Source organism: Carcharhinus amblyrhynchos, chromosome 35 (genome assembly GCF_965287045.1).
Source record: "Carcharhinus amblyrhynchos chromosome 35, sCarAmb.v2.hapA, whole genome shotgun sequence".
NCBI classification, from domain to species: domain Eukaryota; kingdom Metazoa; phylum Chordata; class Chondrichthyes; order Carcharhiniformes; family Carcharhinidae; genus Carcharhinus; species Carcharhinus amblyrhynchos.
In genome coordinates this window covers 1918243-1931044 of record NC_137358.1, presented here as the reverse complement: position 1 = coordinate 1931044, position 12802 = coordinate 1918243, and the positions used below count along the sequence as shown (strand labels likewise).

Below are 12802 nucleotides of genomic sequence, written 5' to 3'. Positions count from 1 at the left end.
GCTGGTTAGGTGTATTGGCTATGCTAAATTCACCCTCAGTGTACCCGAACAGGCGCCAGAATGTGGCGACTAGGGGATTTTCACAGTATCTTCATTACAGTGTTAACATAAGCTTACTAGTGACACTGATAAATAAACTTTAAACATTTTCCTGTCCGGCATTTTACATTCACATGGCTTTAATTCAATAACAGTAGCTTCATATGATTTGATTTGATTTATTATTGTCACATATTAACATACAGTGAAAAGTATTGTTTCTTGCACTCTATACAGATAAAGCATACTGTTTGTAGAGAAGGAAACACGAGAGTGCAGAATATGGTGTTACAGTCATAGCCAGGGTGTAGAGTAGGATCAATTTAATGCAAGGTAGGTCCATTCAAAAGTCTGACAGCAGCAGGGAAGAAACTGTTCTTGAGTCGGTTGGTATGTGATCTCATACTTCTGTATCTTTTTCCCAACGAAAGGTGATTCCAGAACTTGGGAGTACTGGAATTGACATTGCAGCCAGGAGGATTGCGATTGGACAGGCTAGGGTTGTTTTCCTTGGAACAGCAGTGGCAGCAAAGGGAGTCACCTAAATGAGGTGCACAAAATGTTAGGCAGAGTAGACAGGAAAGTGAATAAACGCAAAACACTGCGGAGGCTGGGATTCTCAAAGATGCAGGGAATGCTGGAAAAATCTCAGTACGTCTGGCAGTATCCATAGATGCCGGCGTTGGACTGGGGTAAACACTGGGGTAAGAAGTCTCACAACACCAGGTTAAAGTCCAACAGGTGTAAATGGTAGTAAACGCCACTAGCTTTAGGGGTTTGCCCCTTTGTCAGGTGAGTGGGAGTTCTGATCACATATAATCAGAACTCCCACTCACCTGACAAAGGGGCAAACCTCGAAAGCTAGTGGCGTTTATTACTGAATAAACCTGTTGGACTTTAACCTGGTGTTGTGAGACTTCTTATAGCATCTCTGGAGACAGGAACGATGCAGATAACCAACCACTAACTCCTAACTCGAAATTGGGAGACATGGGGCAGTCAAAACTATTGTTTTCGAGAGAGGGAAGCACAGTGGCACAGCCAGTTAGCACTGCTGCCTCACGGCTTTGGGTCACTGTCTGTATGGAGTTTGCATGTTCTCCGTGTCTGCGTGGGTTTCCTCCCACAGTCCAAAGATAGTCGGGTTTGGTTGACTGATCATGCTAAATTGGCCTTAATATCAGGGGATTAGCAGGGTAAATATGTGGGGTTAAGGGAATAGGGCCCGAGTGGGATTGTGGACTCAATCGGTTGAATGGCCTTCTTCTGCACTGTAGGGATTCTATGATATGAAGCAGATGAATATATATTCCCCACTGATAAAAATCAAAAAGTGAACTTTACATAGCACCTTTTATTTCTTCAGACCATCCAAATCTATTTTCCAGCCAACTAGTTCAGTTGACTCAAGTTATTTGGTGGAAACTGCCTACAAGATTGTAAGGGGCATGAGCAGAATGGATAGTCAGAAGTTTTTTCCTAGGGTGGAAGAGTCAATTACTAGGGCGCATAGGTTTAAGGTGTGAGGGGCAAGGTTTAAAGATGCACAAGGCAAGTTTGTTTTTTTACACAGAAGGTGGTGGGTGTCTGGAACTCGCTGCCAGGGAAGGTAGTGAAGCAGATACAATAGTGACTTTTAAGGGGCGTCTGGACAAATACATGAATAGGATGGGAATGGAGGGATATGGTCCCTGGAAGAGTAGGGGTTTTAGTTCAGTCAGGCAGCATGGTTGATGCAGGCTTGGAGGGCCGAAGGGCCTGTTCCTGTGCTATAATTTTCTTTATTCTTCGCTATGCAAAATGTTGCTATGGTAGGAAGCTTCAGCAATCAGGAAAGCTGGGAGATATGAAATTTACAGAATTTTAGTAAAATACTCAGCAATGATTGAAAAAGTTTGCATTATATCATTTGAGGTATTACATAACACACATTTGGTGCATTAAACATCAAGGTACTTCGGAATCATTACATAAAATTTGACAGCCACGCAAGATTGGCAGGTAGGTGATCAAAACAATCATTGGTGACTACATATAAACAAAAAAAAACATCAGGATTGCCAGAAGCCTGGGTGAATAGTTTGTAGAACACTTCCAATTTTCTTAGAGCATGAGTTATATATTTGCTGTTGTATAATGTGACAAGATTAATTCATGATCTTTGGGTAAAGGTAGCCCTAAATGGGAGTGAACATAATAATTTGAAAGAGAATATTGGATCTAAGACTAGTATTTTAGTCTGCAGAGAGATATAGTCTAAGTGAATGAGCAAGGTCTGGCAGATGGAGTACAATGTTGGTAAATTTGAGGTCATCCATTTTGCTGGTAATAACAGCAAAATGGACCATTATTTAAATAGTAAAAAATTGCAGTGTGCTGCTGTGCAAAGGGACCTGGTGGCCTTGTGCAGTAATCTCAAGGAGTTGGTTTGCAGTGCAGCAGGTAATTAAGGCAGCAAATGGAATTTTGTCCTTCATTGCTAGAGGGATGGAGTTTAAAAATGAGATTATGTCACAGCTGTATAAAATGCTGTTGAGGCCACACCTGGAGTAGTGTACAGTTTTGGTCTCCTCACTTGAGAAAGGATATACTAGCACCAAACAGGTGCAGGAGATTCACTAGTTCAATTCTGGAGTTGAGACGGTTGGTTTATGAGAGACTGAGGCTATACTCATTGGAATTCAGACAAATGAGGTGAGAATTTATAGGAACATAGGATTATGAAGTAGATTAGAAGTAGGGAAGTCATTTCCACTAACAGGTGAAACTAGAACTAGGGAGCATGGCCTCAAAATAAGGAAACAAACGAGGAACTTCTTCACACAAAGCGTTGTGATTCTGTGGAAACCCCGTGCCCAATGAAGCAGTTAAGGCTACCTCATTGAATATTTTTAAGGCAAGGATAGGTACATTTTTGAAGAGTAAAGGAATTAAGGAGTATGGTGAGCAGGCAGGTAAGTGGAGCTGATGCATGAAAAGATCAGCCATGATCTTATTGAATGGCAGAGCAGGCTCAAGGGGCCAGATGGCCTACTCCTGTTCTTATGTTCAACTTAAGTGTGTGCAAATATGCTAGCAAGGAAGCTGAGCTAACTGAAGTGAATTGAGGTGCTAAGCTAGGGGATACTTGGTTGGAGAAGCAGTGGCAATTAAGGGGATATTTCAGAATACACAATTTCTATTATGCACTCTTAAAGAAAAAATTCTTTATAGAGTGGACCGAACACCCAGAATTAGTTAATGTCACAAGCAACTTACATTAATACAATGAAGTTATGTGAAAATCCCCAATCACCACACTCCCACATCTGTTCAGATGCACTGAGGGAGACTTTAGCACTGGCAATGCATCTAACCAGCACATCTTTGTGTGAAGAAACCAGAGCACCTGGAGGTAACCCCACAAACATGGAGCATGTGTAGGCTCCACAGTGACTCAGGCCAAGAATCAAAGCTGAAGACCTTGGTGCTGTGAGGCAACAGTGCTTACAACTGTGCCACCATCCATTATAGTAGTTGAGGAAAGCATCAAACTTCACAAATCATATAATTGTGTAAAGATGAGTGGCCAGTTGATTGAATATAAAAAAGGCAGAGAATGGGTTAATCAGGACAAAAACTGAGTACAAGAAATTATCTAGAAATGTAAAAAAAAAATGTCTGTAGGTACATAAAGAAAAATGTTGAGGCTGAGAAAAGTTAAGGAAATGACAGATTTAAGTTAATATTTTGCTCATCTTCACAGAAAAGCAAAAAAAAAGCCTAGTCAAAATCAGGAGATAAAGGAGTAACTTCCTGTAATTAGGGATCATTGGCAAATCAGTACCTCAATGGACAGCTGGAGGCTAACAAGCATCCAGCTTCCAACAGGCCTCATTATAAGAGGTGGCTAATGCAACACAAGCTTTCCATAAATGAGGCATTTTGGGAAATGATCAGACAGGAATGTGGCAAGGATATCCCCCTAATTCAAGGGGACAGACAGGAAACAGCATACAGGTCAGTGGCCCTGACAGTCATGGAAAAGGTGTTAGAATTGGGAGTCAGCATGATTCAGTGGAAGAAAAAAAATCATTTAACCAATTTGTTACATTAGTGTCTTAGATGAGGGGAGCAAAATTTGCAGAAGATAAAGATAGGCAGTAAAGTATGCTGTGAAGATGATATATAGGTCACGTGACTGGACAAAAATTCTGAGATACAAAACATAGGAAAATGCAAAACTCACTTTAGCAACCAGTTTTTAGTAACTTGGAAAACTACAGAATTCCAAGATGGAGAGGGATCTAGGTGTTCTAGTGCATGCACCAAGAGATTAGTATGCAGCTTCAGCACATAATTAAGGCAGCTAATGGAGTGCTATCCTCATGAGGAATGGAACGCAAGAATCTTGTGCTCCAGTTATAGAAGAAGTCTCAACAGCAGGTTAAAGTCCAATAGGTTTATTTGGTATCACAAACTTTCAGAGCACTGCTCCTTCATCGGGACTCACCTGATAAAGGGGCAGCACTCCAAAAGTGTGTGAAACCAAACAAACCTGTTGGTCTTTAACCTGGTGTTGAGAGTTCTTGCTGTGCCCACCTTAGTCCAACACTAGCATTTCTGCATTAGTTATACAGGGTATTGTTGATACCACATGCAAACAAATCAAAAGCCAGGAACATTTTTTAAAAAAAATTTATTGAACACTGCAACAATGTCACAACTGATGACATTGGTCCATGGTTTATGCAGCCTCTTCCTTGGCAATTCGATCTTTCTTCAATGGTCCCTGAAAGCAACAATGAGACAATGTCAGGACAAACCTCAAGAGGTGGACATCCATAAGAATTAATGTACTCACAGCAAGTTCTCATACAATGAAGTGAAGCTGCTGGTAAGTTTACAAAACTATAAAGACTCAATGTAGGAAATAATAATGGATCAATTTATAAATAAATCACCCACTCACCATAAATGCCTTCTTCTCCTCAATGGTCTGGAAGCGTCCGTGACCAAACTTGGATGAAGTGTCGATGAACTTCAGGTCAATCTTCTCTTCAGCGCGACGGTTGGTCTGCACCAACAGGGACTGCAGGGTCAAAGAAAACAGTTCAATGCTCTGTACCTCTTGCTGTGTTTAGTCTAACACCAGCATCTCCACATCCAGAAATTCCAAGCAGAGCATCTCTGGTTTCCCCCATGACTTAATGATAATAGAATATGACCATCTGAAAATTCCCCACAGATAGCCACTATTCTCCCTCAGCCAACAAGGGAGCAGATCAAATCACCAGGCATGAGAATGCACAACATTAAAGAATGTGAAAGTGGTCACCTTGCGCAGTGTGAGCACACGCTTCTTGGTACCAACGACACAGCCCTTCACCATCACAAAGTCATTGGTCACTTCACCATAATGAGGGAACCCTCCCTGTCAAAGACAGAACACCAGTTAACACAGTGACAGCAGATGGTGCAGAATGTGTTGGGATAGTCTGCTTTAGGAATCTCACCAGGGGGTTGATGCTCTTGTCTGTCAGGTCATATTCAGTAGAAGCATTGGACTTCACCAACTTGCCATCCTTGGTTTGGTAACCTGCTCCGATCCTGTAGACCTATGAGAAAGGGAACTGTTTTAGTACACATCTCAAAGACAGTAAGATAGTAGTGAGATACAGTGAAGGTACTCACTCAGACAAGACAGACCTGAAGATTATATAATTAAACCTAGTGTACAAAAGCCATTATGTAGTGCCAATTCAAAGAACACTGACAGCTTGGTTCATTTTAATGCCAGCTTTCAGCTGCTAGGGTGTAATGTATGTAACTGGATTAGTATTCCCAGCAGTCTTGTCTTCAATATATGTTATTTAAGAATTTGAATTCAGAAAGCCAGAATGTAAAATGCTGATCTCAAACTGTTGCAAAGACCTTGCTAGATCAGTATCCTTTCAGCAAGGGTACTACTCTGGGGCTGAAATGTAAACTCCTGATCAATGTTGGTATTCAGTTCTGGGAAACTTGACAAACACCTTGCCAACAACATCCACACCTCAAATGGTAAATATCCCAGCCATTTCAAATCACCCCTTTGCAGTGCTTACCTTCTTGTTAATCTCAGTGCGGTGGTGGTAGCCCTTCTGACCTGCACGGGCAACAGAGAAAGCCACACGAGCAGGATGCCAGGCTCCAATACAGGCAACTTTACGCAGCCCCTTGTGAGTCTTCCTTGGCAGCTTCTTTGTGTGCCATCGGCTGGTGACACCTGGGGAGAAAAGGAACAGCTGTAACACCAGGGTGCTAACAGAATTCTTCACTGATTCATCACTGGAGATCTCAGAAGGAAGGCAACATGGAATGGCTCCTCATCAGAGTCAGATGTTGTGACCAACATTATCCCACATTATCATCACAGAATACTCCAAGAGTGATGTAGAAATGTTTACCCAAAACCCCACAAGTAAAAGGAGACATTTAGCATATACACAGAAGACAAGGTTACAACTAATCAAAAACCAGCCTCCCTCCCACCCTTTTAAACAGCTGAATATGTTCTCCACACCTTTGAAGCCATGGCCTTTAGTTACACCAATGACATCAATCATTTCATCTTGACCGAACACCAAGCTGACAGCAACTTGCTGTTCCAGTTTCTCTCTTGCCCAATCGATCTTCTCTGCGATGGTGCCACCGTTCAGCTGGATTTCCATGACATGAGACTTCTTCTGACGCAAGGGGAGCAGGCGCATCTGCAGAGAGGAAGCATTTCAATTAACAGATGAGAGCCCACCAAGGGGGAAAGACTCTTACTGCAGACATTAAACCCTCCAATCCTCCTTCAGATCATCTCCAGTTTTCTACACTTCTCTTGCATGTGCAATTTCAATTACTTCTGCAGTTGTGCCTTCAGCTGACTTTGGCCCCCAAGCTCTCCAAAACTCCTGTAAAACATGATCCTTCTACCTGCATCTGTCCTAATGTCTACTCAGGAGTGGCTTGGTCCCAAGATGCTCCATAGCAGATTTTTCTCAGTTAGACAAAGCCAAAAAATTCCAACCTGGACAGCATTGGAAGACAAAGCAGCACTCCATGCACTGTCCACAAGCTGTGGAATCAATGACTCCCTCCAGTGCTGTAATTACTACACTGTAATGAATCCCCATGTCCACTCACTGGCCTCTACTGAATCTGGGCAATGCAAATCAGGTTAGACCCTGACCCCCACACAATTACAAGCTACTACACTCAAGTACCCAAATCTTATTGAAGCCGATTTGGCATAGGTGCTTACCTGTGTGTGAGCAATGATGCGAATAACCTGGCAGTACTTCTTCATGCTGTTAAAATCCTTCTCTAACTGTTTCTTACCATCTTCATCCTGCCATTTCTTGCAGTATTTGGTGAAAGCCTTCTTTTTGGATTTGTACCTTTTACAAAGAGACAAAGAACATTGGTGCGATCCTTCATCACACAAAGTGAGCGGAAGGAACCAGCACTAAACAAGGCGGCTCTTTGTTGGGATCAAAGGACATTTTCCTCCAACAAACCGAGCCCAAGCTCATCGACAGAGTCGAGCGGAGCTGATGACAATGGAATCCAGATTATCATTCCGTATATTTGTGAAACTGTTCTTTTTAATAAAAGATTCTGGAATTGTTTTGACATATTTACCAGTTCTTGTAGAAGCGTCGCTTGCATTCATCACTGATGTGCTCAGCAAAGACGGTCTTGAAGGTACGGAGACCATGGGGAGTCTCAATATATCCAACAAGGCCAACAATTACCATTGGAGGAGTTTCAATTACTGTCACAGCTTCTACCACCTCCTTCTTGTTCACCTCTGCAGGAGATTCAGAAAATAAGCCACAATTTCAATGCAACGTTCTAACAAAAGATCACCAACCGACAGATGCTGCCAGAAATTTTTTTGCTTTAAAGGCAAGAGCAGCCATCTCCAACAATCTCAGCCTGGCTGGTTTACACACTGGAATGGATTAAAATTGAATGGACAGACTAAGTCTATCCACTGGATGGCTGTGCCAATAATCAAGAGCTAGCATTTGGCTCCATATTCCAGCCCAGGGACAACTACTGCTCAAACCCTCTTGCTATCATCCCAAGAAGTTATGATGCTTTGCAGGTCTAGTCTTTATTGCACTACAGTCAGAAATCGACATTCAGCAAACAATCACCAGAGGTGATCACTTATGACCGCCCGTCGAGAATTTCATCACGTGTAGTTTCTCCACTTGCTAGAACCAATCTAATACTACTGTTAAACTGATTATCGTGCAGCACAGGCTTTGCCCAAACAGGAATCCATTCACTAAATTGCTGCTCACAGTCTTGCATCAGAAATTACTTGAGGGGTGAGAATTACTCTAAAGAACAATTAGGATTATAGTTCTTGCGGGTTGAACCAAGTAAACAAACTTAAATTACGTTCAGACTAAGAAAAAGGGGGCGGCTCCCCAAAAGGAGGGAGAACATCAGACTAACCAATGTGATGTATCTTTAGCTTTCCCCAAACTTTTCAGTCAGCCTCAATAACATGAAGAAAGCTACATGGAGTAGATCAATTAACTCATGGCAAGCACAGGCCCAGCGTTAAAGTTTATTATTAGCATCAGAAGTAGGCTTACATTAATACTGCAACATGTTAAAATTCCCTAGTTGCCACACTCCAGCACCTGTTTGGGTACACTGAGGGAGAATTTAGCACAGCCAATGCATCTAACCAGCACATCTTTTGGACTGAGAGAGACAGACACAGAACTGGAGCACTCAGGAAACCTACACCAACATGGGGAGAACATGCAGCCTCCAAACCATGATCCAAGCTGGGTCCCTGGCACTGTGAGGCAGCAGTGCTAACCACCATGCTGCCCTGGCACGTCAAGGCAAGAGATTTTGCATCCCTTCACCCAGAAATAGCTCACACTCAGTCAATTTAGTTATTAAGTTGGGAAAGGTGCATTTTTAAAGGAATGATGTGAAGATGCCGACGTTGGATTGGGTAATGTTGGCAAGTGCGAGGTGGTCCACTTTGGTAGGAATAATGGTAGGAGGGACTATTACTTACGTGGCGAAAAATTTCAGCAGGCAACAGTGCAGAGGGACCTCGGGGTCCTTGTGCATGAGTCACAAAAACCCAGCCTGCAGGTGCAGCAGGTGGTCAGGAAGGCAAATGGGATGCTGGCCTTCATAGCGAGGGGGATTGAATATAAAAGTAGGGAGGTCTTGCTGCAGCTGTATAGGGCATTGGTGAGGCCGCAGCTGGAGTACTGTGTGCAGTTTTGGTCGCCGCACTTACGCAAGGATATTTTGGCCTTGGAGGGAGTGCAGAGGTGGTTTACTAGGCTGATTCCGGAGTTGAGGGGGTTGAGCTATGAGGACAGGCTGAATAAACTAGGCTTGTACTCGTTAAGAGTTTAGAAGAATGAGGGGAGATCTCATTGAGACATGCAAGATGAATGGGATGGATAGGATAGAGGTGGAGAGACTCTTCCTGCTCAGAAAGGACAGTAGGACTAGGGGGCACAGCCTCAAGATAAGGGGGGGGCGGGGTTTAGAACGGAGTTGAGGAGGAACTTCTTCACTCAAAGGGTGGTGAATCTCTGGAATTCTCTGCCCGTTGAAGTGGTGGAGGCTGCCTTGCTAAATATTTTTAAGACGCGGGTTGATGGGTTTTTGATAAGCGAGGGGATTAAGGGTTATGGGGAGAGGGCGGGAATGTGGAACTGAGTCACGACAGATCAGCCATGATCTTACTGAATGGCGGGGCTGGCTTGAAGGGCTAGATGGCCTACTCCTATTTCTTATGTTAAGTACAGTACAAAGTCTCAACACCAAGTTAAAGTCCAAAAGGTTTATTTGGAATCACAAGCTTTCAGAGTGCTGCTCCTTCATCAGGTGAGTGGCATCAGGTTAGTTGTTTCTAAAGGAAAGCTGAGGGAAGCATTGGGAACCAAATTACTATCCAGACCTTTTATCCAAGGCATAAGCTTTAGTTACTTGCTAACTTTATTCAGCTTAGCTCCCTATAAATCTTTGGCCTACAAGTGAATCAAATCTTACAGAGAGCAGGAGTCAAGTTGATGCTGATCAGATAAAGCCATGATCTTACTGAATGGTGGAGCAGGCTCAAGGAACTAAGAGTTTGCTCCTCTTCTGTTTCTACCCTACACTGGGTGGAAATTAGTTTATCTTTCTAACAAGGTACTCAAGCAATTCTGAACCAGTTCCAGGAAGAAGTGAAATGCAAATCAAACCAATAATCCAAGTTTCCTGCATACATAGCATCCCCATTAATCAATTCAAACATTACTCACTTGAACCAGGTCTGTCAACCTCACGGACAATGTGGGTCATGCCAGCCTTGTAACCAAGGAAGGCAGTGAGATGAATGGGCTTTGAAGAATCATCCTTGGGGAAGCTCTTCACCTTGCCCCTGTGCCTGCTGCTCCTCTTGCGGGGCAAGAAGCCCAGAGAACCATGTCTAGGGGCTGAGAACTTGCGGTGAGACTGCAGGAGGGAAACAGAATTTCAGAGTTTAGAGAAGGATCTTCAAACAAGACACAAGTTGGATATAGTGTTGAAATAGAAGCCACATGGTGCAGGAAGCCATTGAGCCCATCAGCCTGCACCAACAAACCCACCCAGGCCCTTTCCCCATAACCCTGATGTGTTCATACTGCTAGTCCCCTTGACACTAAAGGGCAACTGAACATGGCCAATGCACCTAACCCAAAAATGTGTGGGTTAGGTAGATTGGCTATGCTAAATTGCCCCTTAGTATCGGGGGAACTGAAAGGATAAATGCATGGGGGGGTGCAAAGACAGAAACTGGGTGGGATGGTCAGTGCGGGCTAAGTGGGCTGAACAGCCTCATTCTACATTCTATAACCTGCACATCTTTGGAGTGGGGGAGGAAATCCATGCAGATCATGAAAACTCCATTCACCTGAGGACAGATTTAAACCTCAGTCTCCAAAATAATCATTTCTTAGAAATAATGCTGTATAAAAAGTGAAATGCAGAGTTTAGAGCCACAAATCTGGATGTAACATTACAATGACCTTTATTACTCCATCCTCAAGCACCTTGCACGTTTAATTCCTGATGCTGCCGCAAATTTAAATTACAACTGAGACAGCATCAGGAAAGATGTGGATTTGTGCTCCTTCCAGTCACTCACATTGTAGCCCTGGAGTTGCTCCCTCCCTGGGCCTGACCCACTTCTCAGGCAGCAGCTGGGACTCCATTTTGGGAACCAGCATCCAGCGCAATTCCGATTTCTACACTTTAAACACTTGACCGAAAAAAAACCTCAGGAAATAACGGTGGAAAATCGAAACCAGACTAACGCCAGAGCGACAGGCACCCTGAGCACGACCCGAGCGAACAGGATGGCTCTGATTTCGCACCGATGGCGTTGGGCCCAGCCCGCCGGCCGGCCCGTCGCCATTTTGTGCTCAGCGGCCGAGAAGTGTTTTAACCACTTCTCCGACATTATCCTCAAAATCATCCATCAATACAACACCGATGCTATTGTTAAGAAGGGTCTGTACAAGCACATGGCTGCAGCAAGTCACCACACGCTCCGATGGCTGTGATATTGACCGGATTACAACAGACCTCTTACCATTTCTGAAGTTGGCCTGAGAGAGAGAGCAATACGTCCTGAGGTTCTTTTTTATACTGGGAGCGACTCGTCACTTCCTGGCAACAAAGCCCCTCCTTTTGCTGTTAATAATTAATTCCATCTTGAAAAATACTCTTTAATTTACAATTCCTTTCCTTGCATTTAAAAAAGTGCACTTTTCCATTCCTCAAAATGCATTTTCCACCTCAACCATATGTTTGACTCTCTTTTAACTCTCTGTAGACCAAAACCTCACATTTATATCTAACTAATTTACTGTTAATTTTACAAAGATGGCTCTCTAATGTTCTTTTGACCACTGAGATTTTTTTATTTTTACAATCATAGAATCCCTGCAGTACAGAATGAGGCTATTCAGCCCATCAATCCAACCCAGGCCCTATCCTCGTTAAGCTCCAATGAAGGGTCATCCAGACTTGAAACGTTGGCTCTATTCTCTCCATAGATGCTGTCAGACTGGCTGAGATTTTCCAGCATTTTTCAGTTTTTGTTTCAGATTCCAGCATTCGCAGTATTTTGCATTTATTTTGTAATCCCAACTATTTACCTTGCAAGACATAGGAACAGGATTAGGCCACTCAGCCCATCGAGTCTGCTCTGTCATTCAATCATATTTTTTCATCCCCATTTTCCTGTCTTCTTCATAACCCCTCATCCCCTTATTAATCTATCTATCTCTGTCTTAAAGTTATTCAGTGACCTGGCCTCCGCAGCAAAAAGTTCCACAGATTCACCACTCTCTGGATGAAGAAATTCCTCCTCATCTCTGTTTTAAAGATCGTCCCTTTAGCCTGAGGCTCTCCCATCTGGTTCTAGTTTTTCCTACTAGTGGAAACATCCTCTCACATCCACTCTATCCAGGCCTAGCAGTATTCTGTAAGTTTCAATAAGATCCCCCTCATCCTTCTAAACTCCAACAAGTACAGACCCAGGGTCCTCAACCGTTCCTCATACAACAAGATCTTTATTCCAAGGATCATTCTTGTGAACCTTCTCTAGACCCTTTCCACGACCAGCACATCTTTCCTTAGATATGTGGCCCAAAACTGCTCATAATACTCCAAATGGAATCTGACCAGTCTTATACAGCCTCAGAAGTACATCCCTGCTCTTGTA

The 12802-nt window shown here is 43.3% G+C and overlaps 1 protein-coding gene and 1 non-coding gene across 2 annotated transcripts; both read right to left on the bottom strand.

The window, feature by feature from the left end:
* Nucleotides 1-4712: 4712 nt before the first annotated feature.
* rpl3 (ribosomal protein L3) lies at nt 4713-11739 on the bottom strand. Its single transcript, XM_080217450.1, has 10 exons — nt 11666-11739; nt 10353-10545; nt 7693-7861; nt 7313-7448; nt 6584-6770; nt 6126-6286; nt 5535-5636; nt 5357-5452; nt 4991-5110; nt 4713-4810 (listed from the first exon to the last, which is right to left on the bottom strand). The coding sequence occupies exons 1-10, from the start codon at nt 11666-11668 to the stop codon at nt 4766-4768; spliced, it is 1212 nt and encodes a 403-aa protein (XP_080073576.1). The 5' UTR covers nt 11669-11739; the 3' UTR covers nt 4713-4765.
* On the bottom strand, nt 6351-6444 carry LOC145361806 (small nucleolar RNA U83B). Its single transcript, XR_013889870.1, has one exon. It is a non-coding gene; the product is annotated as a small nucleolar RNA U83B (small nucleolar RNA).
* Nucleotides 11740-12802: the final 1063 nt, after the last annotated feature.